At 53.1% G+C, this 13,531-nt stretch overlaps 1 protein-coding gene across 3 annotated transcripts; it reads right to left on the bottom strand.

Annotated features, from left to right (window-relative positions):
* Positions 1-35: 35 nt before the first annotated feature.
* On the bottom strand, positions 36-13,317 carry CUEDC2 (CUE domain containing 2). 3 transcript variants are annotated; one of them, XM_075422759.1, is made up of 10 exons: positions 13,160-13,317; positions 12,395-12,510; positions 6,783-6,876; positions 5,811-5,954; positions 5,449-5,510; positions 3,880-4,013; positions 2,624-2,794; positions 2,283-2,344; positions 577-637; positions 36-182 (listed from the first exon to the last, which is right to left on the bottom strand). In XM_075422759.1, the coding sequence occupies exons 3-10, from the start codon at positions 6,854-6,856 to the stop codon at positions 36-38; spliced, it is 855 nt and encodes a 284-aa protein (XP_075278874.1). In that variant the 5' UTR covers positions 6,857-6,876; positions 12,395-12,510; positions 13,160-13,317. The 3 variants fall into 3 exon arrangements, with proteins under 3 accessions (XP_075278874.1, XP_075278875.1, XP_075278876.1); XM_075422760.1 differs by having other exon boundaries at positions 6,783-6,871; XM_075422761.1 differs by lacking the exon at positions 13,160-13,317 and having other exon boundaries at positions 12,395-12,814.
* Positions 13,318-13,531: the final 214 nt, after the last annotated feature.

Raw genomic sequence — 13,531 nt, 5'->3', positions numbered from 1 at the left:
CTGCCGTGCCTGGCTGGAGGAGCAGGACCTGGCTGTCAGTGGAACTTGTACTTCCTGGCTGGTTTGAAGCTGATGTAGGTTCTCTTCATCTCCTTGCTCTCGGGCTTCTTGATGTCTTTGTACCTCTCTCCCTTTGTACTCACCACCTGGTTATCGATGTAGCGGATCAGCTTCTTGGGAGCCTGGAGAGGAAAGACATTAACAGCGAGTCGGCAGCTGGCCACACTGCTAGGGGCAGGGGGAGGACAAGCAGAAGCAGAGCTGCGCTGTGGGGAGTGGGTGCAGGAAGGCTGGGGTGGGCTGCTCTACCCATCCTTTGTGCTGGGAATCTTGCCCAAGACTCGGGAGGAAGCTGTCTGACGGGACGGAGCAGGAGCCGTGCGAGTCGGGAATGGCAGCAGCTGACAGACCCTGCAGCACTGTAGCGAAGCTCATCTCCCCTTTGCTGACGGGCGGGCTCTGCGAACACTCCTGCCTTTGGCCTGCCCCTTGGCTTTTGGGACTTGCAGCCTGTTTTTTCAACCTTGTAGCCAAAGGACATTCAAACTGCTGGTGAGCTGGGACCACTGCTCTTACCTCTTTGGGTGGGGCCGGCCGATGTGTTTTCTGATCGTCTGCACTATCCACCATCATGTACCTGGAACACAAGAAGCGCTGGGTGAGCACTCTTAACGTGCATTCCCTGGGGCTACTCACAGCCTGTGTCCTTTCTCCCCGGGCTGGCTTGTGGCTGTGCAACGTGTCCTACTTGCCTAGATTGCAGCTAGGAGCATGTAACGTTCCCCTCCGGATGGAACGGGCAAGAAGTGTGTCACCCTTCTGGTGAGAATGCAGCAGGATTCTCCTGGAGTAGCATCCTCAGCTGTATGTCGAGGGTATCGAAGGCTCAGGCTGCCGAGAACGCCGACAGCCCCTGCAGAGCCGAGGCGTGCCGAGGTCTGGTGTGCTCTGCCACTGGGGCAGCTTTGCTGCTTCTCAGCCCAAGCGACGGCGGCCAAAGGAGACAGAGGTGAGATTACAGGGCCAAGGTGGCTGCGGCTGCCATGCAGAGATGGTGTTCCTTTCACACCCCTACTACTCGACTACAAAACAGGTCTGTGCTGGAAGCAACTTCATAAAAGCATCACCTCATTCCTTGTGTGACTGAAACGTTAGGGCCCAAGCATCTGCTTGCTGTACTGCCGAGTTACTACTCTTGAGACTGGTGCTGGTTTAGTAGGCGGACAGCAGAGCTGACCACGACTTCTCCCTCAGTAGTTGTACAGTTGCTCCTGTGTATCTCCAGCTATGGTGATCTGCTCTCTGTACCTGTGCTTGAGTGATGTTTAAAGTACAGGATATTGCCAAAATGTCATTAAAGTGAAGTTCCCAGAAACGTAACTAGCAGCTGGTGCTTTTTTGTCCCCTTGCGTGTTACTCCGAAACAAGCCTGCAGAGGAGATGGGCAAGGGCAGGGATTGCTAACGCTGCCCAGATGCCATTCTGCCTTGCTTTATCTTCCCTAAACCATCGGCTGTTTATTCTGTCACTGGGGAGGATGTAAAGTGGAGGAAAAGATGTGGTTGGATAGGCATGTGGAATCTGCATGCCCACAGGAGGATGCTCGTGAAAGCTGAGATCTTAAAGTGGATCGATGAAACCACAGTGTGGGCTCTCCTATTGAGAATTAAATGCTTTCGGAAATGAACAAAGGTAAACCAATCTAAAGCTGTTTTCATTCCCGCAAAGTCCACAGAGGGACTTCAGAGAGGTTTCTTCAAATGCATTGAATTCACACCTTCAGCAACTGATATTTAATCTTCCCAGTGTTGCTGTGCAGGCAGTCTCTTACAGATATCTTTAGCCTTGTTTGGCCTGTCTCCAAGGACAGAGGTATGAATGAACTGCTGTTGTTCTACAAGCCGCCGTGTGTTACCTGAGCTGCAGCACGACGTCTGTGCCTTGGACCTTTAACCCGGACCTCAGCTGGCAGCACTGTGACTTACACTGTACCTGCAGGAGGCTGGAGCCTCGCAGGCAGCCCGCGCTGGGACCCAGCTGCTGCAGGTAACCTCTCTGTGCCAGCGCTCTCGAAGAAACCCAGACCTGTTTCTTCCCACCTGGTGATTATGTTTGTGCGTAGATGTGTTTGGCTACACCCCAGTCAGCGTCACGGCATCCTTTCTAAGCATTGTACGCCCCAAGTTCCTTACAGACCGTGTTCTCATTCTGACCTTCCCCAAACCAGCACCTCCTCCTTTACAGGGAGCAGAATAAGGGGTTCTTTGCTGCTGGGTACTTACTTCTGTAGGATAACCTGTTTCAGTTCCTCGTGGTTGGGTGCTCTGCGGGGCCGTGCCAGCTCCTGGGAGGAGACAAAGCGGGCGCATGAGCAGCACAGCATGCGGGGCGTGCGGCTTCCCCCAGCTAGCCTGGCCTGCTCTGGCCCTTGCGGGAAGGGGGTTCTGGCCCCTCAGCTCTGGGCATGGCCCATGCTCAGCCGAGGGACAGAGGGAGAGGGACTGTTGCTCTGGGCGATGCTCCTGCAGTCAAAGCTTCCGCTTGCAGCAGACAGCTGGGACACCGGTGTGCCCAGCTCTGCCCTGCTCCTCGACCCGCTGCCACCCAGCTCGGAGTACAGTACCTTCACACTCGCACCTGCTGGGCCAATCTCCACCTTCTCCTCCACAATCAACTGCACGGCCTCCTCCAAGTTCCCCAAGGCCATGGCGAGCGCCTTCTCTGCCTGGCTCATGGTACAGGCTGGGAACATCTCCAGCAGCAGCTCCACCCCGTCCTTCAAGTCGTCGCCTTCCTGGTTGGAGCAAGAGATGGAGGTAAGCTGGGGATGCAGCAAGGCGAGGGCATTCGAAAAGGGCCTCTCTGGTTTCGCATTGTCAGGAATTTCAGCTTGCCCTTAGCTGAAGGCGCTGTCTCCTTACAAAAGTGACTAAATCCCATTCCTGAAGCTAATGGGGGATTGTATCTCTGCAAGGACCAAGCATCACTCTTACTTGCTCTCCTCCCTCTGTATTTCAACTCTTTAAAGTAGGGCTGCCGTTAACTGGCTCATCTGTGTGGCCGTGCTATGTGTCTCCTCAGGAGTGCGCTTTCTGGATGCTGTGGTGCGAATGCTTGAACTCCTGCTCACCTTGTGAAGCTCTATGTGCTTTGATCAGAAAGGGAAGGGACTACTCAAGGCCTGTGGCTACACCAGAAGGAAGCGCAGCAGCAGCGTTTGCCAGAAGGCTGTGAGCACAGAATGACTGCGCTGCAGAGCAGGAAGAGATCAGCACGGGAGAAACAGCAAGCAGAGCGTGGGGGAAGGAGGCAGGGGATCTGCCGGGTCATGCCGACTGGGGCTGCGGGGCTGGCGACTCCGTGCTGTATAGCTCAGTACGGGCACAGCACGGAAGGTCACCGAGGGTGGGACTGGTGTCTTCGGGACTGACACCCAGACGCAACCGCTTCCCGTGCAGATACTGCACGACAGCTGGGGAGAGAAATGGTGATCCAGCTCAAACTGTGGAGCGAGGCTAGGGGAACGGGGTGAAGCCTGGCTAGCGCTGCAGGGGCATCCCCACGGTGCGGCTGTGGGATTGCCGAGGGCACGGGGACAGGCTCTCTCGACCATCACTGTGGCTCATCCTTTCCGGCGGCTGGAATGGATGAGCCAGAGCGATGGCTCATGCTCTTCCATCAGCACGCCATTTTCTCTTTCCTCTTACTGACGCAGGCTTGCTCAGGCCATACAGTGGAGGAGATCACAGGCACCGGTGATGCTGTGTCACAGCCTACGCTGTGGTTCCTTCCAGAACCACAAAATGCCCTCGGGTGGTGCTGGTAGCCACACACCAGGTGACTGTCCTGGAGGTCCTGCTGCTCCATGGGTGCTCATACCTGGGCCCTGGCTCTGTCTGTTGGAGTGCACAGCCTTTCCCCGTTGCAGGCTCCAGCTCCAGGCTCCCGGCCCTTGGTCAGATCTTCAGAGGGTGCTTCACTCCTGCTTTCCACAGCCTTTTGGCCAGGTTTTTCTTAAAAGACATAGTGACATCTCCTGAGGATTAGTCCCTCGAAGGCTAGAGCTCTGTGCTTTCTGTTGGCATTAGATCACTAGTGCATTGTGTGCCAAAGGAAATTGCTTCTTAAGTGACAAGACTGGGAAGCATGACTGCTCCTCCTGCCCTCGGCGGGGACGGCTGCAGCTCTGCTCACACTGACCTGCAGGAAGGCAGTGCCAGGGCAGGCTGGAGTGCCCGAGCACTGCACTGCCAGGCCTTACTGGACACTGGCTGCTCGCAAATTCAATTCTGCCCGTCAGTTCTTGGCTCTCTAGCGCTTTGGCTGCGGATACTTTCAGTGTTTTTGTTACACTTCTAAGAATTCCTGGTGTTTGCTCTGACTTCGAACTAAGACGTGGTTTTGATGTTTAAATTTGGGAATACCCTCCGGTAGTCTCCAGGCTGTACATGAGCCAGCACATCCTGAGACCAGGTCACTCTGGTGCATCTCCCTTCACAGGCTCTTTCTGTGTCGCTGTACAAAGAATCGTTTCACCTCTGTTCTGTCCTCTCTAAAACTGGGACGGTGCTGTCCTTCCACACTCTGGCTACATCAGGATCCTCAAAGGGTAGGATGCAGGGGACCAGAGCAAGAGCAGTAGATTTTGTCAAGTTCAAGAAAGCAGCAAGTAAGATAAAAGACAGGACTGCCTGTTCTATACTGTGTAGCCTTCTGGCAAGACAGCAGCGATGTTGCTAGATAAGCAAACCCCAGACTGTGTGTCTTGAAAGGTTTAATATCCAGGCACTTCACCTGTCTGTGCTTTGTGGGAAGTACTTTTGGGGCTGATTAATATAGCATTGCAGCTGATCTGTGAGTGCTGAGGTTAGAAAGTGCCACTGGGTTAGTGTAGTCCTCCACAGTCCTGCGTAGTGCAGGCCAGAGCACATCACTGCTGACTTTCCATCTGTGAATGGGAAGTGAGCTTGGAGGATGCTCCAGGTCTAGAAGGGATACAGGTGATCAGCTGGACTCTCTATTTGCTGATGCACCTGACACGGGCTGCCCAGTGGCAGTGTCGCTTAGGCAGATGGCTATCAGAGGCAGGCAGAAATCCTCACTTGCAGAATTAACCTACAGTAGAATTTCAACAAGTAGCACGCTATCTGCTGTTTCTTCTTACTCTGGATTTGATCTCAACAGAGGTGTTTAGAGATCTGATCAAGTGTTTTTCACCCCAGTATGTCCTGGACAGTATTCCATATGACTCAAACCTCCCACGTGCTGGTATCAAAAACCCGAATGAGCACTAAAAAACAAGTCAGTCAATGCAGGCTACCTTATGAGCTCCTAACTGTGGCAAACAAGATTGTATTTTATCCTGTGACATTGCTCAACTCCAAACAATAAGACCGAAAACAAGTGCAGAATATATCTTCTTGTGCTGAAATTGTCTGTGTAACTCACCTTTGTTGCGAGCTTCACCAAGCCTTTCAGAGAGGGAGAACATCATTTCACAAACATCCCCACTGCAAGAGACAGAAGCTGTATAATTAGTGTGAGGAATAAGAGCAGTAGCCTATCCTACTTAGCTACTTCTTTATAGAACGGCTTGATGGGAAGCCCAATAAAATAAACTGGTATTTCAGATGGCCAAGGACCTACTTGCAGACTATACTGGGATTAGCATCTGTGTATTCAGGTAAAGCCTGACTTAATCATAATGGCACAGGTTTGGTAATAACACGTCTTCAGCTGGGTTTAACAGAAGAATTTATGGTACTGAGGGGCTTGGGTCCAGGCCCCCAAAGTAAGTAACATTTACATACCTGTGGATTTCTGCAAAACCAGGGATATACGCCTCCATCATTTCCACAAAGGTGTCCATGTCAAAAGTCTCCTCGGAGGACTCTGGTGAGCCCAGCTCTTCCAGGACACCCGTGATGTAAGAGAAGAAAACATCATCCATCCCACTGGAGACAGAGAGAACACAGGACGTGGCAGCAGAGTCAACAGGACCATTTTTTCTTTCTCTCACTGTCCCCATTCCCCCTAACCTTGTGTCTTTCTAGTACAGCAGCAGTAGGACCTATGTCGCCTGTATCTTATGGGCAGAACCCACCAGTAAAGCCAGGTAGCAGGTGGTCAGTGATCGAGTGGGAAGCATTTACAGATGAAATCCTGCGTGCTGTCCTGCTTCCTGGGCAGCACTGAGTGAGGGCCCCAGCGTGTGCCCAGAGGCTGTGCTCCTGCAGGCCCTTGAGCTGAGTTTAGCCAAAATATTCCGAGTGCTCAAACCCTGACTGCTCTACACGGACTGGCATTTCAGGTGAGGTCATCATATTCTGTCAAGTTGCCATTTTTGTGGGATGCTGGGTTCTCCGCTTGCTGCTCTCCACGCTTGTGTCACTGCTGCCACCAGCTGCTGTGTTCCAGCCTCACGGTGGCTGTAGCTCTGCACGCAGGCAGAGTTCAAAACAGGTTGATCCCTGACAGAGCATTACGCTGCTCAGAAAGCCCTTTGGGAGCACCGTGGAATGAAGGGAATCCCATATCCTAATGTGCATTAGTGTACAGGAAATTAATCATCTTCGTCGTCAAAGAAATGGCATTCCCAGATTGCAATGCTAAACGGTAGCTCTCCAAGCATTCCCACCAGAGCCTGTGCATGCTGGATCTGACTTACGGAAAGGCAACACAAAGTACAGAACAGCTACAGGGTTCAGTGTAATGTGCAGAGGGACAATTAACGCCTGGTTCAAGCTACAATAACAATATTCGATCTTCCTATCTCAACATACCTGAGGTCTGCTGCAGGGATGTGGGACTGGATGAAGCGTGTCAGCGTGTCTCGAATGATTCTTTCAAGCTCCATGCCTCTCTTGACCTTCTGCTCTAAAGAAGAGGAGGAAAAAGAAAACTCCATGTAAGTTCAAAGGCAAGAAGTAGATCAAAATATCAACAAGATCAAAAGGTAGGCATGGTATAGGCAAGTGTGCTCTTCCCGTCAGAACAATTCATGAATTCCTCCAGCGTGTCTTGGGGTAACAGCAGGCAAAGCTACCCACAAAAAGCAGCGGTGTGAGGGTCCACTGGGAACACCAGCCCAACGTCTCGGGCCTCTCCTGTTCGTTGATGCTGGCAGTACGCAGCTGCACTGTAGTTCTGAAATGTCCCCTGCAGGAAGCACAGCTGGAAATGCAGATGTGTCCAGCTGCAGGACCTCAGGGACCCCTCCTGCGCTGGAACGCTGTGCTGTCTGGCGAGGAAGCAGTGGGTTCGCATGCTCAGTGCAGAAAGGGGTGGGCCTTCTGGCTAAGCGCATTCGCAGTGATGGACTCGGGAATGAGTGGGACGAGGGGTAATGTCTCCTCAAGAAAGGACAACCTAGTGCATATTTTACAGAGAAATACCAAGCAGGGCACAGACAACTAGTCTGCCAGCCAAAATATCAAAGGTCTCCAGGTCAGGCACGGGCTGCCAGTGGAATCTTGCCCAAACAGGAGCCCGTTGTTGTGCTCGGTAAATGAGCCATTCTGCAGCTGATGCAGCTGCAACAAGGGGCGCTTGATAACCTCAAACTCAGGAGAGTTCTAAGAATCACAGAGCTCCTACAGAAGCAACGGCGGAGTGGGGCTGCCCACAGCCCTGCTTCAGCTATCAGTACTGGGACCGGACTGAATCGGGTGGAGAAAAGCTTTTCCTTAACCATTCCTTCCCCCTGAGGTCTATAAAGTTGGTGGGTGGACACACTTCTGGTGTAAGCATGGAGTTCTTCCGAGGAGAGAAACTAGCCCTGCATATAGAGAAACTGATGCAGACGTCGGCCGGAGAGCTTCCAAAGGTCACCAAGCTCCCGCTGGCGCAGCTCTCTCTTTCCAACCCCACCAGGACCTGACCGGCTGTCTAACACGGAGCTCGTGGAGCAGTCGTGTGGGATGCCGAGAGACAGTTCCCACGGGAATCGAAAAGGTCTGGCATTTCCCGAGACGAGACCCCCAGAGCTCAGGGCTATGAACACAACCACCCCACCCACTCTGTGCTGCTCTTGTAGGGCCCGGAGAGCAGCAAAGCCCAGCAGCCTGCTGGCAGGTCCACCAGCAGCCTGGGGCCATTCCAGTTCTCACTGCACGTGGCCAGCACGGTAGGGAGAGCACACACGCACTCCTCTGTTATTCCTGTCCGTGGCTGGCCCAGGGAGGCTCCCAACCAGCCAGACCTGCCGCTGGCTATGGTCACATCAAGGCTCTAGGGGTCTGACTCCCGATGTTAGAGGTGAAAGCTGTGACACGGGCATATGCAGAAGTGCCCTGCCGTGTATACAGCATCCCACATTGCCTCTCCCTGCAGTGACTCCCCATCAAACATTCCCAGTCTGTGCTCTTCCAGGCTTTGAACAGACACAGGTTTTGCGACCCAAAGGACCACCTTCTACTGAATCCCTATGTCAGTGCCATTCCCTTGGGGCAGCAGGGAGACAAAAACAGGAAGAACCTCACTGCAGCAGGACATGAACAGCGAGACATACTCGTAGAGAAGAACTGCCCCAGTTCTCACTGCGTTCAAAGCTAAACGCAAGAGCCATCTGATCACCTAAACTTTCCTGCAGCTGCTATTATCATCCACCCTCCCGCTGATCTAGATCCAGTATCCAAAAAAGAAACCAAACCGTCTTTGTGTGTGCCTCTTACTTGAGGAAGTGAACACTGAGTTAAGAACGCCAAACTGCTGTCTGACCAACGCGTGTGTATTCAAACACAGCATGTGCAGAAACAGCCGCAGGAAGGCATCATCAGAAAGGATTATTTGTTTGCCGTTTCTGTCTTAAGCTAAAAAATTTCTTTGCCTCCTGTAATTTCAAATAGAAAATTCCCATTTCACAGCATTAGAGGAAAACAACAGTCCAGACTTTATCAGTTAGGAGCTCTTCACGCAAACACCCCAAGTGAGCTCCTGTGCTGCTTTTATTTTTCAGCCTCACGAGGATCCTTTGTTTGCATTTTTCTCGCTTTTGCAGATGTCGTGGCCTGCAAGTGTGGAAGTTGGCTGTAAAAACAACCACGTGTACACTTTCCCTCTGCCCATTTGTTGTCCCTGGGTGTTTTCTGTGTTCTCTAGTGGTGTGACAGAACGAAGTTCATCTTTGTCGTCTTTGCAACATACCCAGAAAAAAATGTGAGCATTTTTCTATCCTTCTCAGACACCAAAAAGCCAGTGATAAGATTTTGAATCTCACTGTTGGAAGGAATACTGTCCTAAGCAGCATGGTTTTCTCCCATTTTAAGCTAGATCTGCAAATGCTGGCAACCACCAAGCCCTGTGAACCCGCAAGTACAAGAGAAGTAATTTTCTTTTTTACAGAAACCAGGGATGGGAAATCAACATGTAGCGGTCAAAATGTTCTTACTACAATCACTACTATCAAGAAGAACGCTTATGTGCTTCTTACTCAGAGTCTTCACGACATCCTGGGAACTGGAAGTCTAAAAGATTTTGTCCATTTCCATGAAACAGGCCAATATTCTATGAGAGATAACTGTATAGCAACCAGTAACATTTCCTGACAACCCAATTACCTGAACAACAGAGCACAATTCACCATGTCAAAGGCACTTTTGTGAGGTCCATAAATTAGCTGCTGGTAATTTATTCTGATCAATAGAACAGGCAAAGTCACTCATCTCCTTAATCAAAGGCACTTGCAGGCAAGTGTAAGGCTGGGACAAGAGAGAAACAGAACAGAATAATCCAGCAGCAGGAGTATTGTAGCTACAGCCAGCCACTAACTGGTGTCGAATCCATTCCCCCGACCTCTGACAACCACAAGAAACACTGAAGTGTTTCAAAATATCCAGGCGTTCTCCTGTGGAGTTACCGTGCTGTATCTGAACAAAAGCTATCTCCTCGTGTCTGTGAGGGGAAAGGAGGCAGCAGGTTTTAACCATCGGGTATAAATTCTCTCTGGCACTTCGGACAAATCCACGCACCAGCACACTCGGACTTCAGGTTTACATACAGAGATGGCAAGCTGCTACCTTTAGCCTGCCTTTGAAGAAAGGAAACTCTTCAAGTGACAAAAGCAGAGCCTTGCACTGAGGGACAGAAAGCAGCTAGGTGATCAAGTACTTCCTCAAGGTCAGCCATTGCCCTTTCACCTGAAGAACCCACCTCTGCTCCTATAAAACCAGAGGCACCACGAGAGACGGAAGCACGTGCATTTGATCATTCATTGACACGGGGGAGAGATTTTAGTCCCCAGTGAAGAGACTGTCCTTACACAACAACATCTGGGGGGGATCTGTAGTGCACAATGGTCTTGGCCAAATGAGGCTTGCGGAAGGCAAGTCCTGGAGGTCCTTCCGCCTTTCAGATTCAGTGAGTATTTTCTCAAAACAGAGGGAGCTGATTAAAAACCTCTGTGCAAACATTTTAAAACCGATTCTTCGAGGAACAAACTGATGTCGCTGCATGCTCTGCCCACACAACCAAGTTTAGAATTACGTAACTCAGGACACCAAACCTCTTTATGTATTACACCTTCAAATGCAACATTTTTGCAGTCACGACCTGCAACAGTTAAGGGGAAGATTTACCTGTGTGCACGGTTTTCTGGAGGAGTGATTTATAATGCACAGAACGATTTAAAACCCAGAGGCAGGAGAAATCACTCTCCTGAGAGCTCAATTTTACTGAAAAGGTGTTACCATCCTTTTAAACTTCCAGCCATAATTGCAATGTGGATTTGAAGATTACTTCAGTAGTCGTCAGATGATTCCAACACATCTAAAGTTCTTCTGTATTTCCCATCATTATAACGCGGGCTCTGCTTAACACATTGCACAGAATCTATTTTTTAAACCCTACGGTCAAGAAATGGTATTCCTATTGCTCTGCCCCCAGCGCCTCGCAGTTTCGCACTGTTAGAACGAGAGACCTTCAGCCTGCGCAAAGCCCTGTCGCTTTTCAGATGGTCTTTGAACACCAGGGTTTATCACTAAGGGCTGAGCAGTGGAGCACTGGATGTCATCTCATTAACACAGGCTTGGGTGGAAATACCGGGAGTGCTTACTTGATTGGCATAATACCGTGTGGCATAGCCCACACCTCGGGCAGAGGAAAGTGGTATCAGTTCTCAAAACACGAATGTGAAAATTATTCATTTTCTGTACTAGACACTTTGGCCAGCAGCTCAACAGAGCTGGCCACCCTCCTGTCTGTCCTGAGAACTTGGCAATCTCCATCACCCTTGCATTTTCCTTCCTAATATGTTAATGTCAAATTCGGGGTTTTTTCTGTAAAACAGCTGCACAAATACCCCTCTAAAAGTACCATGATCCTTGTGGTGTCTGAAATATCAACTTCTGCTACATTTACAAAAGCTGGCTTCTTTTTGTACAATTCATATGAATCTGCTTTCCTTAAAACAAAAAAGGGTGAAAACCTGCAACGTTTGCCTGCAGCTAGATCACTTCCGACGGCTCTTTCGACTCGAATTTCAGTAATCATTCTCAAATGGTCAATGTGATGGGATGGGAATGATTGATTGTGCCTTGGACTTTATATTAACAAGACAGACTTGAGGAGAGCAATTTCAGAAAACATTTCTGAGCTAAGAGGATCTGCCATTCGGATGTATATCAACTTTTATGAGACCATAAATTTGCCTACCAATGACTTGAGGTTTCTGCAAGTGGAAGGAGGTGGGTGTCATACGCCTTGGACGTTTCTCAGAACAGGTTAGAGAACATTTAGGTAAATCTGCTCTGGCTGAGGGACTGACTAGAACACCTTGAGAAGGTTCCTTTAGCTCAAGTTTCTCAGTAATTATTCTTAAAGGAGTAAGCCATGGGGCAGGGGTGCTTCACTGCGCTCTCTCTGAAAACTTGTTCTGAGACAGCAGAGAGCACACCTCCTGCACCGCTGCGTGCGCCCGTGCTCGGGGAAGTGCGGATTCCCGGGATCTGAGGAGCTCCCAGCGCAGCCGGTGACACGCAGCCTCGGAGAGGATCTCTCAAACGCCAGAGCTGCGGGACAGAGCGCGAGCTGGGGCTACAGTCCACCGAACTACTTCACCTCCTGAAAGCTGGCTGACTTAAAAGAAAACTTTCCAGGCTGAGTAACGCCTTACAGGTGTAATTTCAGAGCTCCCATTTTTTGTTTTGCTTGCTAAAGTCAGCCCTGAAAGGACTTTCACGGCATGGCTGCTATGGAAAAGCAGGCTGAGGTCACTGTGCATGTTAACGCAATTAACTGCTTAATGCTCTCACATTAAAATAAGGCTTTCGCTAACGACTTCGTCCCACTACGCTACACTAACTGAAGATGGCAATGCCAGTGGACGGACTTGTCCCTCCCCGAGAGCGACGCGGGACGGCTGCGCGTGGCTGGTGCTCTGCTGCGACGGGGCCCTTACCTGCGCCGCGGTATCGCCCGTGCGAGGACCCCGAGGACCCCAGTCCCGTCAGCGCCTGCTGAAGCCACGACGGCCCATCCTGCGGCTGCTCCGCCGGCGCCAAGGGCGAGGGAACCCTGCAGGGGGAAGGAAAGCCGCGTGAGGCGGCGCGGGAGCGCGACGGAGCCGTTCCCTGTGTATCGGTGTCCGTGCGTCGCTCGCCACGGTCTCCGCTAGCGCCCAGGGTACGGCCTCGTCCTCTGGACACGGCGTGCTCTGCGACGGGTGAACCGGGGTGGGAGAGCAGCGGACCCACACTCCCCGCCAGTCCGCAGCGGTCTCCGGGCACCGGGGCTGGCTCCCGGCGGCTGCGGCAGGCCGGAGCGGGCAGCCAGCGCGGCCCTGCCCGCGGCGGCTGCTCCTCCGTGCCCGGGAACCACGGCCGCGGCCCAGCGCCGGCTGCACGGCCCGGGGCTGCCCCGCCAGGCCGCTACCGGAGCGGCCGCGCCGGCGAGTAGGCCGCGCCCCCCCCCCCGCCGCGGGCAGAGCGCCTCTCCTCACACCGCCCGCCGCCCCGCCGGCCCGGGGGCTGAGCCGAACGCCCCGGTGAGGGACGGGGCGGGGGCTGCAGGCCGGCCCCTCGCCAACGCTCCCCGGGCTGGGCTGGGCTGGGCTGGGCCGGGCCGGGCCGGGCCGGGCCGGGCCTGCCGGGGTCGCCGCCGCCACCGACCGCCCCCTCCCCCCCCCCCCCCCCCCGGCGGCAGGGGTCGGGGGGCAAGGGGTCACCTGATCGCCCGCGCGCCCCCTCTCCCTCCAAGCGCAGGTCCCGCGCGGCGCGCTTGAAAGCGTCACGTGGCGGCGCCGGGCGCCAGTCATAGAGGCGGGCGCGGGAGGGTAGAGCGGCCCTCGCGTGCGCGCGCTCCCCGCGCCGCCATCTTGGTGGCGGGCGGGAGTCGCGAGGCGGCCTCCCCTCAGGAAGCGCCCGCCGCGGAGGAACGGGGGGGCGGGGGGAGGACGGGGAGCCCCGCGGCGCCCGGGCCCCCGGGCGAGCGGCAGCGCCTGGGCGAAGGCAGAGAGGAACGGCAGGACAGCCCAGGCACTGCAGAGGCAGCTTGGTGGGGCCCAGCAGCACGGCGGTGCTTGGCAGAGTTGCCCCGG

The sequence above is a fragment of the Opisthocomus hoazin genome, chromosome 6 (genome assembly GCF_030867145.1).
Source record: "Opisthocomus hoazin isolate bOpiHoa1 chromosome 6, bOpiHoa1.hap1, whole genome shotgun sequence".
NCBI classification, from domain to species: Eukaryota; Metazoa; Chordata; class Aves; order Opisthocomiformes; family Opisthocomidae; genus Opisthocomus; species Opisthocomus hoazin.
This window is presented reverse-complemented; position numbering and strand designations above follow the sequence as displayed.

Bases quoted from the DNA above. Each gene is read 5' to 3' on its own strand.
- CUEDC2 (XM_075422759.1), bottom strand. From the start codon at position 6,856: ATGGAGCTTGAAAGAATCATTCGAGACACGCTGACACGCTTCATCCAG. The intron at 2,795-3,879 runs GTATGAGCACCC...TGCTCCAACCAG, and splicing joins CAGACAGAGCCAGGGCCCAG to GAAGGCGACGACTTGAAGGA. The intron at 2,345-2,623 runs GTACTGTACTCC...GTCTCCTCCCAG, and splicing joins CAGCAGGTGCGAGTGTGAAG to GAGCTGGCACGGCCCCGCAG.